The sequence below is a fragment of the Phycodurus eques genome, chromosome 22 (assembly GCF_024500275.1).
Source record: "Phycodurus eques isolate BA_2022a chromosome 22, UOR_Pequ_1.1, whole genome shotgun sequence".
Taxonomy (NCBI): Eukaryota; Metazoa; Chordata; class Actinopteri; order Syngnathiformes; family Syngnathidae; genus Phycodurus; species Phycodurus eques.
Genome location: NC_084546.1, coordinates 6902663 through 6918290, shown reverse-complemented (window position 1 = coordinate 6918290; position 15628 = coordinate 6902663). Strand labels below are relative to the sequence as shown.

The 15628-nt window shown below is 41.8% G+C and overlaps 1 protein-coding gene across 1 annotated transcript in view; it reads right to left on the bottom strand.

Moving 5' to 3' along the window:
- Nucleotides 1-15628, bottom strand: part of ptprz1b (protein tyrosine phosphatase receptor type Z1b) — a 36978-nt gene that overhangs the window by 4369 nt on the left and 16981 nt on the right. Inside the window, 19 exon segments of the mRNA XM_061667631.1 lie at nt 623-664; nt 666-706; nt 789-885; nt 1146-1166; nt 1819-1904; nt 1983-2074; nt 2168-2312; nt 2913-3116; nt 3206-3386; nt 3475-3948; nt 4011-4060; nt 4133-4259; nt 4328-4512; nt 5847-5994; nt 6592-6749; nt 6830-6896; nt 7001-7096; nt 7173-7324; nt 9092-9271. Of these exon segments, the coding sequence (XP_061523615.1) occupies nt 623-664; nt 666-706; nt 789-885; nt 1146-1166; nt 1819-1904; nt 1983-2074; nt 2168-2312; nt 2913-3116; nt 3206-3386; nt 3475-3948; nt 4011-4060; nt 4133-4259; nt 4328-4512; nt 5847-5994; nt 6592-6749; nt 6830-6896; nt 7001-7096; nt 7173-7324; nt 9092-9271 (2546 nt within the window).

Sequence of the window (15628 nt, the reverse complement as noted above, 5' to 3'; positions counted from 1 at the left end):
CGGACGAAACAACTACTTGGTCAAGAAATATTCACAAAAGCTGTTTTAAAACATTAATTTTACATTGATGCTGAAGTGAGAGCTCTGCTGGGCCGCTTCAAAATACAGTGGTGCATTGAGAAATTTGCAATGTGTTTTTTAATAAGGAAAATAGCACTCTATAATATTGTACATTAACAAAAAAAAAAAGAGACCTAACATAAAAACATATGCCCATGAGCATTTCTATACTGTTTGTGTTGATCCAGTGTTTGTGGTCAAATATCCATTGCTTAAAACATTTAAACACCAACACATACATTTTGCATTGTTTGTTAGCATTAACTTATGTGGTTGTTTTTAATACACAACATGTAATTCTCAACTGGGAGTGTCAATAAAGAGCTTGAAGCCTCTTTTTTGAAGAATTGTTCTTCCAAACTTCTTCTGAAGTGAGGGGAGTTCACTGTATCTCAAATGCTTGCTCATAAATCAAAGCAAAAAAATCGTCGGAACGATGGCTTGTATCTCGCAAAACTCTCAAGGCACCACTGTATAAGCAACATAGTTTTAAACAAAGCCTGTGTGAAATATCTCTTGAAATAACCTCAGTTTGAACTGGCTGAATAAAAACCACACTTACATCAACAAAGTTTGCATTTATGTAGTCCTCGCATTTCCCGTCTCTTGTCCAAACTGTTGGTGAGCTTCACTCTACTGTGATCATCTGGGAGGGGGGAATGCTTTATAAAGTTACATCGCATTTGGTTTGAGCAAAACTGTGAAAGCAATGCTGTATTTAGACGTACAGGCCAGGATGTTGATGTATCTGTTCTTGGATTTGTTCTCGGGTTGACTGGAGCTGTCTGCAGTGATGCCCATGTCCACTGTGCACGCTTGTACCTCCTACAACACAACACAAAATATACACGTTTTAAATCATCAGCAAAGTCGATATACCTGCATCTGTGATCGTGAGGTAGGGTAATACTAGTTCTCATAGCAGTACAGGTAACCATTACAAGTTAACACAAAACAATGTATCAGCTTCAACATGTTGTCTTCGCCTCAAAAAAAGCCTGTTGTGAGCCTGCATTATACACATACATTACACTGTGTCAGTTAGAAAAACAAAGTCGACTTTAAAGGGATGGAGAGCATCTTACCTCATAGGATTCTTTCACAATCTAATGGAGGGTGGAAGTGAGGATGCAGAAAGCACAACGATGGCAGTGGTGAAAGGAGAATCAGGGGGTTGGGGGTGGTGACACACAGGCAGACAGGGAGTCAGTGCAGGTACAGATACAAGGGGTTCATATACACACAGAGAGGTTGAGCGCTAAGTCAGAAGCTATGGTTTCACATCTATCGCTTATGTCGCATTCAGACTGTGATTTTCTCTCTTAAAGATGCAAATTTTAGTCCTTAGCTGTCGTAAAGGGGCCAAAAGACAATGACAGCTACAAGATGGAAGTATTCATTGAATTTCCTGTCTGTGTGTGTTACACTGGAGGTTCATGCTAGGAAACAGGGGGGACTGATGCCATGCAGATGCACCCGTTTGACACCAATCCAAGGAATCGTAATTAATCTTCAAATTGACTTATACTAGTGATGACAGATAGGTTTGTGGGAATCCTTCTTTAAAATTGTTATGTAACTGCTTGCGCATACTAACACGTTGCTAAAAGCTTTTCCTATAGAGCGTGATGTTAGCAAAAATGGAAGTGCATTATTAAAAAGCTGTGACAGATGAGGTACTGTCAGCTAGTGCAATGTCTGCCTCTAATAACTCCACCACACAAAAAACGACAGTAGTGCCACAGACATCGCACACACCTCAAACTCCTTGGAGAACGTGTTGGTGTTGTGGAGCTCCATGACGTTCTTCACAAACTGCTTCACCGTCAGTGGCTCGTGACCATCTGGCACACAAGGGCCGAATGGAACTCCCATTTCAAATAGTAACAGCGATGTTATGAGGGTCTCGCTGTGAACATTACCTGTGGCGAGCAGCAGAGGTGTGGACAGAGCTGATATGACTTTAGGTGACGTGGTGTCCTCGGGGTAGAAGTTAGCTGTCTGGAAACAGTTTCTGTGACATAAGCACATACAAAAAACTAAAAAAAAACTGAGATGAACAAAAGTGAGGTGGGTCATTGCAATGTCATCTTTGTTGTTTGCGTACCTCCAATAGACCAGAATGCCCACCAGCACTAGCAAACACAGGATGGTGAGAGTGGAGACAACAGCCAGAGGAATGACGGTCCTCTTCTCCCTGTCCGCAACGCCAACCAACCCGACGTGCGATTCGTGACTGCTGTTGCTTCCCTCTGATGTAAAAAGAGAGAAAAAATATCCATAGCTTTAAAAGTAAAAGTAAAAGCATTTCTACATACACAATGTCAAGAGGGGGAAAAAACAGGAGCTTCATGTACAAGACTGTCAATCTAGTAAAATTCTAGTGTTTGGAATGGTTGAGGAAAAACATCCACCAGAGAGTGCACTTGAGTAACACAAAGGAATAAACCCCCTTGCAGATGAAAATATTCCACTTATGAAGCATAAGTGGACTCAAGCAGTTAACACAGTCGGATGCTGACAAAAAGATTTGATGAAAATTACACTCATTTAATTTGTGACAAGCAACAAGGAGCTTACTCTTTAGCATTACCAAGGCCACGCTATTATTGCCAACACAGCATCCATCATTACTACGAGATGACACACACTGCAGCTGAATAGTCCGAACTGTATTCACTGTTGAGCGAAAAAAAATATGTCAAACCCATAATATGGTCAATTCAAGGCTGCTATTGAAACACACGTATTGTCCAGGGAGTGTACAGTGTTGTTTTAAAGGCATGAGAACACACTTTGAGCCTACAGTCAGTACCCCAGCAATACTGAGGGAGGTGGTCTTGGAGTATTACCATTAAACATTGGCTGGGTGGTGTGCATGAGCACCCTGAGGAGAGAGGAGGAGGTGAAAGACTTGTAAACGGTATCGGCGAGGTTGTTGCTCCCGGTCGCCGTTCTCTCAGGGATCCAGAACGAGGTGCTGGTTTCCGGAGGTTTGTTCACAGGTGAATCGCTGTCTTCAGAGGACTGTGGCGTCCCTTTGGCCACATCAGTATCTATGCAACAAAATGTCGATAAGGAGAACCACTGATGTAATATTTAGAGTAGTAGGGTTAAAGTTAAACTGTAACATTGCTTAGCTGACCTGGCAGTGTAACAGTGGATCCCACTGAGGGGGAAGTGGGGATTTGGGATGAAGAGCTGTTGAGTGAGTCTTCATAGAAGACATCGGTGACTTGGATATCCTCCACAGAGAAGGAGTACAGGTCCGACTCAGGAGAAGGGAGGTCACTTTCACTTGGATCTGTTGGATTGAGATCTTGTGTCTGCAATGACAAAACGAATAAAGAGATTGTCAGTCCAGCGGTAAAACATTTTGCTCTGAGTAGTTTGGTAAACTGTTATCGTCACTACCTGATGCGGCAGAGACTCCTCTTCTGTGATTTGACGGCGGACAGTAGGCAGAGTGTTAGGTGCAGAAACAGGAAACAGGAAGCCCGGCTGCTCGGTTATACCAGTTACCCAGATTGCACCGTTCCCATCCAAGCCACCATGGGTAAATATCCGTTGTGTTCGAGTTCTCCTCCCGTCATCGATCTGGTTTTTGCTCACATCGTCACTTTTAGACTTGCTGGGTTTCTTTTTCCCATTGGGGTTGAGCCGTGTTTTCTGGACGGGCGACTCGGGTGGAGGAGGCTTTGGGCTTGACTGAGCGGTGACCTGGACCGGGGGGTTCTGGGTTGATTTCAGCCGGGGGTGGTGTGTGGGTTGGTTCTGGTAAACTCTGGTCTGCTCTGCCGGGATCTCCTCCACTGGACTGTGATCTACTGGAGTCAAATCTAAGGGATTGGGATTCTCCGGATTCTGCCATCTGATGTTTGGTGACGGCTAACAATGAAAGCGTGATTTTATTAAATCAAGAAAGTTAACATTTCAAGATGGTCACTTACCTCTTTGCTGCTTTTCAAGTCTTTGGAGACATCCGGAAATGTATCACTCTCTAGAAAGGAAACCTATAAATATACAATTGTGCTGGAGCAAATTCATATTTGTGCTCTATGCATGCTCGTACCAGGATCCTCTAATGGCATGTCCACTATAATCTGAACGCTCCATCTTCCTCTGAGACCATTGGTGCAAACAGCCACCACCTGAACCACATAGCTGCTGTTGGCCAGCAGGCTGGAGATGATGGCTCCCTATAAAAACCCAAATTGAATTGAAATACAGTAGTAGAGGATGGACATACACACAAATATACACGTACCACATCCTGATCCCCGTCAGTCCTGTACTCCCACTTCCTCTGGTTTTGGCCTTGTAGCCTCTCGTAGGTGACAGTGTACCAGTCGATGGTCGTGTCATAAACCACGCGGGGACGCTCCCACGTCACAACAATGGTTGTCTCATTCTGGGCGTCAGCTTGGACATTTTCTGGTGCTGAACTGCAGGCTGGAGTCACGAAGAGCATGTAAATTGTGTAAGGATGCCGAAAACAACATCAAGATAAAAACACATAAAAATAGTAAAGCTGTGCTTGATTATTCAATCCTTATATACTGTATGTTGATTCAATTTATTTGCAAAGTACAGAAGTATAGGAAAGCGCTTGGCAATAAGTGGCCAGTGCGTGAGCGGTGCATACATTTGTTACAGGCAGAAGGGCCCTTTTCGGAAATACTGAATACTTTATTTCAATTTCAAAAAGAGCTACAGAATAAATTGAGAGGGGAAAAAGGGGTCCTGATCTACAAAGTCGAGCTCCCTGGCAACCTAAAAGACCTACTTTACATGTCTGAGTTTGGATTTATGCAGATGGAGAGGATAGCGAAATTATAGTTTTTGATGACTGCTACTGTGGGCTGACCTTGGAGGACAAACAGCATTATGCAGGAAGCGGATGCAGGCATTGTGAGCACAACGTGCTCCACGTTCACTTTGCCTTGTCGCGCCTGTGTGGCCTCAGTCAACACAGTTTCAACAAAGCAAAGTTTTTTTTTTTTTAAATGATTTTTATTGTCTGCCGTTTTCAGACACGCAAAAAAACATTTCTGACGAGTTCGTTTGGTTGGCTGAATGGAACAAAAAGTGATTAAACACGCGTGGGCAAAGTATGGCTCGTGAGCGCCATTATTTAATCTGGCCCACTAAGCATTTACATTATCAACAGTTCTTTGATATTGGTTGAATAAATTTAAAATTGGTTAATTAAATGCATTTATTCTTTTTATTTTATTTTGTATTGTATTTATCTCAATTAATGATTTATTGATTAATTTATTGTAAATAAAATAATACAAATATTAGTTAAAAAGTACACATTTACATATAAAGTACATTTAATATTTTAATAAATTTTTAAATATTTAGTTAGTTTATTGTAAATAATAAACTAAAATATTAGTAAACACTTTTACATAAGTTTAACATTAATAATATATGTAAAAACATGAAAAATAATACTAAAATATTTTTTATACAACTATAACCTTCTTCATTATTACTTTTAGTCAATAATTTGTCGATTTTTTTTATAAAACAAAAAGTTTAACAAAGACATTTAACATTTTTGTCTTTATTTATAAATAATTGCAATTGAAACATAATACAATTTGAATGTATTATTCAAACTGTTTTTCTACTTCATGTGCAAATGACCTGTCCCATCTGTCTGTTTTAAAAATCGAAAGTAGACCTTGAGCTAAAAAGATTTGACAACCCCTGTGCTAAAGGATAGTGAAACAAAAAAAGCCTTTCAAACATGTGAGGGGTGAATTACGACATACTCGGCGTGGGCACGTCCTCTACTCCTGTGTACGAGGCAAACACCTGCCCCATGAACTGCTGCTGCTCTCTGAAGTTATTCTGCAGGTAATCTGTCAGCATCACGTAGCCTGCCTGCTCCATGGTCATCACCTCACAGAAGACCTCCAGCTGCAGGGAGAAGCACAGCAGGAGGAACGGTGAACACCACAAAACAAATATGTATCTCTCTTGTTTTGATACCAATGCCAAAGTAAACACTATGTGTAAGAGGCTTGTGTTTGTGCCAGGCCAATAGCGAGCACTGCTCTATTTTTAGCTTGCGCCTATGTGCCCGTGTCATGCCTTGTCACTTTCATTTCCGTCATGCAAATGCGCACTAACACATGCAGACAAATATGGCTTGTACTGTAAACAAACAACCACTGAAAATGACCTCCGTGTCTTTCTATATTCATCAGCTAGAGACAATTAGCAGAAGACAAGAGCTTCCAAAACACTGCATGGCAAGAATTCCAAAAAATATGTAATCACGACAAAACCAAATGCCCCTTTTCCCCACTTAAAAACTGGACTAAAGCTGTCATGTTGCATCACTTCATTACTATGCTGTACAGTATTTGGCTGGGTTTTTTGTCCACAGTCGTGAAGGACAACTAAGCCAAAACCAGTCACCGAGTTGCATCACGAATCTGAGCATGTTTGTCAGGATTTTTCAGCTTTCATTAAATTGTGTAACTGTACCTCATTTGTGTCATGTCTACTCGCCTGTGTTTCCGATATGGCCACGGTTTGTTTAAAGACGACCCACTCGACCGTTTCCGTGCAGGGAGGAGAAGTCAGTGAGCCGTTGTAGATGTAGTATTTGGCGGTGTTATTTGGCAGCAAGGAGTGCAAGGCCAAGGCTTCCATTGATCCACTCTTACCTGCTCAACAACAGAAAATGGTAAGAAAAGGAACCACACCAAAAAATATTCTTTAATGAAAGATTTTTAAGGTGACTCACCCAATCGACTAACAGTGTTGACAGCATCGATGACAGGATTGAGGTTCTCGTTGTCATCTAAGCTGATCTGCAGACATGCACTTCTTCAGTAAATTGACTGAATCATTCTATTTAAGGAGGAAAAGCCTTACTGCTGATGATACCGAGGCAGACATCAACATGTTGACTTACCTCAAACAGCACAGCTAATGCCGCAATCCTGCCTCCCTCCCTGATGGCCTCATCCAGACTTTGGAAAGCATCTGGGTCATAAGCGTAGATTTGCATCTGAAATAAATGTAAGCAAGTTAGCCAAAAGCAAGGGTAAAGATAAACATACCAGTAGAAAGTTTGTTTTGAGTACCTCAAGAGGGTATTTCATCCCATTGAGGCTGTGCTCAGACCCATCTGAAGTAGCATTGCAGCGCCCCCAGTGGAAGGTGATGGTATCAACACGGAACCTGGAGCTCAGTCCACCTCCACGTATGTCGAAGTCGCCATCCACATTGATAGCCACTAAAACACACATACATGTACTTCAGAGGTTGTACCAAATTTAAAACACCTGCTCCCCATTCACACCTGAGACCTTGTGACACCACCAAGTCACATGACAGCAGGAAGGGGAAATGGCTAATTGGGCAGAATTTTCACTTAGCGGAGTACCGCACTCACTTTTGTTGCGAGCGGTTGACACATTAATGCCTGTGTTTTGAATTTTATTTTGAGGGTACAGTAAAATTACACTGTTCTACAAGGTGTACACTGACTACTTTACATTGTACTCACTTTTGTGAGATACTGTACATACTCGCCACAATATGAGGGCCACATGCACAATCTAATGTGATCAAATCCAAGAGCTGTATGAAGAATACTGTATCAAAGAAGTATTAATTGACATGTTTGTGGTTGTATAACTGCACTGCATCATCCCTCTTGTATTAGATTGTGCACGTGTGCCCCATAAATTCCAAGTAGCTCCTCTAGGATATTAAGCCCTAACAGGATATGAAATAGAGTTAAGTGGGACTGTACAGCTCATACATTATTCCTCATCACATCATGGCAGCTCTGCATCGCTACACCTGCCCTGATATCTAATTTCCTCTCTGACTTAAAAGAGAGGGAGAGAAAGAGATTAGTTCGAAGGATCTTTAATGTTTTGATAACACATAGTGCCTACATAGTGAGATTGAGCAGACTGTTTATCAGGTAAGACATCACTCGTTACACATTTCCTTCGCCGTCTCTTCACGTTGTCCCGATTTTTCACGAGTGCTACTTCTTGTTCTAGCCTCCAGCTCCTTTATTGACTCTTTTCTTTCGCTCAGTTTCATCTCTCCCTCTTGACATTGATCTTTTTTTCCCTTCTCCACATGCTCACTCTGTAGTGTTGTGCCTCTGGCTGCCTCTCCTTCAATGACTCTTTCTCTCTCTGTTCCTTTAAATCCTCATGGCTCCTCTCCTTCGTTAACCCCCGTGTTGTGAAGCTTTTTTTTTTTTTTTTTTTTGGCGTCTGGAAAGTTAAGCTTCTTTCCTCATCCAGGGATTATTAAGATGTTGTGTTTTATAGCAACAAAATGATATCAGATTCATTTCTATTGATTGAAATGGGCAGCAAACCTTCTCCTTTTTTGGAGTGAATTACCAAAAAGAACTCTGGGCTCAGAGCTTTGCAAAGTACAAAGTATATTAGTGTTTTCCAAGTTTTATTGAGCCAGCCAACGCACATATTTTACATTAGAAAAATCTCATTCCACACAAACAAACAAAAATGTCACAGTATATATACTGAAATAATGATGACGATGTCTCAATTTACTCAAAAATGTACTTGGTGTGAAATCTATACCTGTTTAGTTGAACACAAAGTTATTATTCTTTTGTATGAATGGCAACGGGTGAATATGCAGGATAATTGTAACTTCTGCCCTCTACATCATCATTTAATTGTTCTGTCTTTCACTATACATCGCTGGCATAGAAAGATGAACAAACGCTAGGTCATTAGTAGGAAATAAAAAATAAAATAAACATTCAGACTGAATTAAATGAAATTGTATAATTTCCCGCAAGACACCTGATGATCTCTCACCACAGTGGTTGGGAATCACTGCTGTATATAACTCAAAATTACATCCAAGAACATACCTTTTTGTACTATCTGTATACAGCACACAAATAAATCAAGCCTTACCTGCATGGTCACAATCAATTTAAGAAACCAGGCTGTAATTATTTCAAAAAATAAATAAATACAATTGAAGATCATCATCAGACCTGTTTTCCCGTTGTTGTGGATAGTTGTGGACTCTGCCATGAGTCTGTCCCAGCCCTCCAGTTGCAGATTCTGGTACTGAAGTCGAACCTGCGTGAAGGTCTCGTCGATGTCCACAGGGGACTGTTTGGCGCTGTTACACGACGGGTACTTCTTACCCCAGTTACGCTGGTTCAGGGCACCTGCACACAGATTTGAAGTGGGTTGAATAATGTTAAACAGAGGAATATTCAGAACAGATTAGCAACAAATGAGTGGAAATGTGCAATGTCGTGGTTGAATTTGGCTGATTTGGCCTCAGGCTGCATCTAATCTATGTTTAAGATGTGTGTGGGCAGCAGCATTGTTTATTCATGATGGCAGGCCTTTCGCTCACTGTCGACATGCATCGATGTTCTGCAAGTGCAGATAAGTAAATGTTTTTTTAAAGTGCGTAGTATGAATTCTATTGAATCATAGATATGTGGCATGTGTGCATGTGATTCGTCTCATGAACAATGGAACAGAATGAGCAACACAAGAACTAGCAAATTTCAGCCAAACTCAGAACACACAACTACTGTTTACTCATTTACTCATGACGAATTGTGCTAATCGATTCATAAAACATTTACATACATTGGCTGGCGTGCATCGGCTATATACAACATGTTATCTCACATACAAAATGGAGATCAAAGAAACTAGCCTTAAATCAATTCAATCAGGGCATGAGCGTTGTGGGTTTAATCTTTAAGAGCGGTAATATGTTTCATTTTGTAAGGTGATCAAGCATGTGATGTAAATCTGAGCAAGCTGAGCAACACGTCATACTCTGCCAGCCCCCCCTCAAAATAAAACGAAAACATCACACCAGATTCAAAATTCACATCGAACTACTGTCAGTCAGACACTAATAGAGCCAGTAGTGTGGGAGGTAAAGTAACATCTGAGAAAGCTTGCAACAGAACCGCAACGGGGAATACGGAGCTCAAGAGTGGATGCAGACTAGAGGAGTACACTCTTAACAGGGGTCCAGTGTTGGAACATCTGTGGCATATAGCATGAGGTATTGAGTATTCAATGTTTATTTATTATTGTGGTGATGATTTATCAGAATCATCTTTATTTTGCCAAGTATGTCCAAAAAACACACAAGGAATTTGTCTCCGGTAGTTGGAGCCGATATATTCATTAAAATGCTTAATGAAGTCAGAAATGATGGTTTAAGGGGGGGGGGGGGGGGGGGGGGGGGAAGAAATTAAGCATGGCAAGCTTAGGTTGTGAGAAAAAGGAGGAGGGAAAAATGAGGTTCACTAAGATTGTCTTCACAGTCAGGTAGTGAAAGTAAAAAGAATGAATAAGCAATTTACATTCAATAACCCTGACGTCTACTTTCATAAGAAGTATCCGCAGGGAAGAGAAGAATGATAATACTGAAGACGAGGAAAACTTTGGAAAGCTACCATTCCCATTCCCACCTTCTGGTGCCCCACTCATCATTTCTGCTCACTCTGCTGTAGTGAGCGGAGAAATGACGATAAAAGAGGATGAGGCTCCGTGGAGCGTAAAGGGAAGAAATGAACAGGAATGACTGTGGCGGAAGACTGTGTAGTCCCTGTAAAATCAAAGCTCATATTTGATTTCTGATGAAAACACATGCAAACCGAAATGACCTTGAAACCCCAATTACTTTATCAGTCAGTATCAATAGTGTTGTTGATTTGGCAGCAATAATAACTACAAGTTTGATGAAACATGGCTTAAAATGGGACTAATTTGAGCGTCGTTCTGTTTTGACCTCAGCTCACTGGGCCATTTAGTGTCATCATTCAAAATCAATAGGGCTCTAGCTTTTCACATTGTGAAGTGTATGCAGCTTTGTGTATGGTTTAAATATAGTACAGTGGTGCCTTGAGATAAGAGTTTAATTTGTTCCGTGACCAAGCTTGTAGCTCTAATCACTGCCATCATACAGTGCTTTTATCTTAAATTTTTGTCAAAGCAAAAAATGGTTTTACTCGTAAGTGGGGTCAGTCGTTGCCTCAATGAACTTGTCAGGTTCCATATTGGTCAACAGTATACAGAAGTTTACATTCATTTGGTTAGCTGCTTTGTCCTTTCAATATTAAACGGAATTGAGTTTATGATTGGAAAATAGGAAGAGAAAGCTCAGTTTATTTGCTTTCCTTAAGCCAAATTGGAGCAAATCACAGAAGGTGTATTTGCTAATCACTGTGTATACACAATTCCTACAGCGTTTCCCTGCTTAATGATAGACAATGAACTGCACAGACTCAAATGTCGTCTCTCGCTTCCTGCCGACACTTTAACCAATTAGGCTCCCTTGGATGGTGTGCACACGTACACACACGCGGTGCAAAAGTGCTCATTTCACCCTCTTTGAAAATGTTCTGCCCTGCTGAGCCAGGGAGCCATTCAGAAATACATGCGAGATTATTGAGTTAAATAATGTAGGGCTCCACTTTTTTTTTGGGGGGGGGGGGGACTGTCTGCTTCGGTTTACCGCAGCGCTGGCAAAAAATAGTTGAATACTGATCAAATATTAAAAGCCAGAACGTCACTGTTGGAGCTGTTTAACCCAACGCTAAACTTCTGAATATGAATTATCGACTCACAAAGAAAGAGCTTAAGAAGTTTAACCTCTTTTCAAGCTTGCAGGTTTCCATTTTGAATTAGCCGTTGCCGCATTTAAATAACTTGGCATCTTGATTCATGATTAAACTAAAATGTTCAATTTGAATATGATGATCAGACAGAAGAGAATTGTTTTACTTTAAAATTCGAAGGAAATGGTTTTCATATTTTAGCATTGAGAATGATTTTGCTGTCGCAGGGTCATGTGTTTGAGATAGTGTTTCTTTGTCTGCTTACAACCATTTTTAGACATGAAAATGAATGTGAGTCCCTCTGCATGGGGAGACATACACACATACACATTGTTTGACATAAAAGACTGAGCCTAAAGCTGAGATGATCTAAGCGATAGACACCCACACAGACGCAATGTGACACTCTATAGGAAGTGTTTCTCCTCTGCTTCGTCTCGACATGAACACAATTTAAAGTCTCAAGAGGGGAAAAAAAGAATCACCAAGACAAGACGACACAGAAGAATGTATGTGTGAATATTAGATGAGCGATAGGCTTCACTGCTTATTTAGTCTAACACTAACAGCTAATTAACATGTCATTTGTTAATATTTGGGGTTTTGGGGCTGGATTTGGTCAGTGTGTCAAGAGATTATTTTTAAGTTATTTATTTTATTTGTATCCAATTTTAACAAATTTGCTGGTTTTTTTTTTATAGATGGTGAGAAGTTTTAATGTTATCTTTCCAATTTACAGTCACAACATCAGAAACATTTACACAGGATCTTATTCGGGCTGTGTCCCTTTCACGTCATTGGAAATTCTGGAGAGTGTGTTCCAACTACAGGCGATCACACTCCTCAGCCTCCCTGGGAAGGCCTATTCTGGGGTCCTGGAGAGGAGGGTCTATCGGGAAGTCAAATGTCAGATTCAGGAGGAGCAGTGTTTTCGTCCTGGCCGTGGAACAGTGGACCAGCTCTACACCCTCGGCAGGGTCCTCGAGGTTGCATGGGAGTTCGCCCAACCAGTCTACATGAGTTTCCTCCGCAGGGTGTCCGGGCTCTCCCTGAGAGATAGGGTGAGAAGCTCGGTCATCCGGGAGGATCTCAGAGGAGAGCCGCTGCTCCTCCGAGTACGAGAGGAGCCAGATGAGGTGGCTGGGGCATCCGATTCTGCTGCCTCCCGGACGCCTCCCCGGTGAGGTGTTCCGGGCACGTCCCACCGGGAGGAGACCCCGGGGACGACCCAGGACACGCTGGAGAGACTACGTATTTCGGCTGGCCTGGGAACGCCTCGAGATGCCCCCGGAAGAGCTGAATGAAGTGGCTGGGGAGTGGGAAGTCTGGGCGTCCCTGCTAAAGTTACTCCCCCCGCGACACGACCTCAGATAAGCGGTAGAAAATGGATGGATAGATGGAAATTCTGCATCTGAACGGGCTTTAACACCTTTTTTTGTATCCATTAACTCCTTGATTTTACAGGTGACTCATGTTTAATCCGAGATGAACCGTTGAACTCGTCTTTGAGCAATAATTCTATTTCATTTTGCACAAAAGAAGGATGAAATCTTCCAACTTGTATCAGTACGTATACTGTATCATGCAAGAAAGCAAAGCGAGAACACAAGGAACTGGCGCATGTATGTGCACACCTCACCATCATTAACCCGCGTCTGAAAAGAGGCTCCAGGAGCAGCCTCACAAGAATACTTAACAACTGGAGCAGAAGAAAGGCCAGCCTCAAGAATTTGGTGACTGGGAAAGCGGTCGAGAGTCGCGAACATGTGCGTGCGGACGAACAGACAGCAGCAGAGGCGGGGAGAGAACACGCCGTCGAAACAGCTCGTGGGCTTTTTCAGTTAAAATATTCAAGGTGGGATCTATGATGAATACAAGACAGGAAAGCCCTTAAAATTGCAACAGAAGGAAACAGCACTGACATGACAATGCACTGCCAAATAAGCGAACTAAGTTCTGTCAAAACAATTCGAGGGCTGAGCGGGTGGTACATTTTTGTGGCGGTGGTCTACTGGCTGCAACTTTCAATCAGTTTGATTCAGTGCCTGCTAATCATGGACCACAGCTACTGTATGTTTTTGAGTTGAGTGAGTTGATAACCATGACAAAAGCAAAGAAACAGTGAGGTTTTTTTTATTCTGCATGGGTTGGAGAACAATCATCACAATTCCAACAATAAGCCAAACCATTCAGAGATTGTTCCTTGATTCTGGTAGATGTACAGTGCCTTTAGAAAGTATTTTTTATTTTATTTTTTAAACTGAAAGATTCCATGTACATACCTAGGTATTCACAGCCTTTGCTCAATACTTTGTTGATGTACCTTGGCTGCAATTACAGCCTCAAGTTTTTCAATCTGTACAGAAATGATGAGCTTGGCACACCTGTCTTTGGGCAGTTTTGCCTTGCTCTATTTGCGACACCTCTCAAATTCTCATCAGATTGGATGGGCGCACAGTCATTTAATGGATGTAATCCTAATCATGCGCCTAGCAAATATTTTTAGAATCAATTAGTCTACCGGCTAACTGTTGGGTGCCTGGGCATCGGTTGTGGCTATAGCAGCTTGTGTACTAATGTGCTTATGATGTGTCTATTTTTCCCACAGTTTGTTCAATAGGATGATTGAAAGTCCACTGGCGGCTATGTCTGTCTTGTAGGGGCATTGCAATACATTCTAACTTATCGTGGTAGGCTACATTAAATGAGCAAACATCGATACGTTGTGTTCCTCATCATAGACGTGCTGCTGTGGTACGTTAGTTAGTTTCACTTGCAATTGCACTTTATCATATTTTTTCATGAAATGATCCCAAACTTTGGACATTGTCTGTGGAAAAATTATCACTATTATGCATCGAGGCAGAGATTTTGCTCCAACTTTTATGCATTTGCAACTGAATTCCTCGAGTTATTCAATTAATCGTTTTAGCAGTAACGTAACAAAATATGGGAAAAGTGAAGCAATTAGAATACCTTCCAGATGCACTGTAAATATTATTACTTCCACTTGGATACAATCAGGGGACTTTGCACTGTTGGCATTCATTTAAAATATATCTATTGCTTCATGCAAATTCTGGTCAAACGAAGTTGACGGGTTGGTCCCATTTATGCTGGCACAATGAGAGCTTTGCACCGCGTCAACTCTCCGTCAGTCTATTTCAAAGAGCATCGTAGCTGAAGCCAACAAAGCCGAATGGCTTTCAAACAGTTTTGGCAGCTTGTATTTGGAAACAAATTAACAGAGCAAAGTGGAGCGCTGCAGGCTCCAGCTGTGAACGCTGGTCTGAGGTCAGTACATCACATCACATCAGTACTCCTACACTGGCCAATGTAGGAGGAAGGAAAAAACTGTTTTCACTACGTTAAACAGATCTGACCCAAATTGGCTTGCTGCTTCCTGGGCCCATGCTGCAGCCCTGCAGAGAGTTTCATCCAAATAATTTGGCTTGTTTGTCTGGTGGTGCCTACTGAAAGGCAGACAGGGGAACTAACAGATGCAACTACAGTTGGAAGAATATGAATATGCTGGCCTTTTGCCTGATTTGACACAACAGTTTGTAATCCTCACAAAGCGATTACCGATTGACAGAGGAAAAAAAACATGAATTAAAATGAAGAAAAACCCATCCATCCATCCATTTTCTTTATGGCTTATCCTCACTAGGGTCGCGGGCTGCTGGAGCCTATCCCAGCTATCTTTGGGCGGGAGGCGGGGTACACCCTGAACCGGCCAGCCAATCGCAGGGCACATAGAAACAAACAACCATTTGCACTCACATTCAGACCTAGGGGCAATTTAGAGTCTTCAATCAACCTACCACGCATGTTTTGGGGATGTGGGAGGAAACCGGAGTGCCCGGAGAAAACCCACCCAGGCATGGGGAGAACATGCAAACTCCACACAGGTGGGACCGGTCCCAGAAG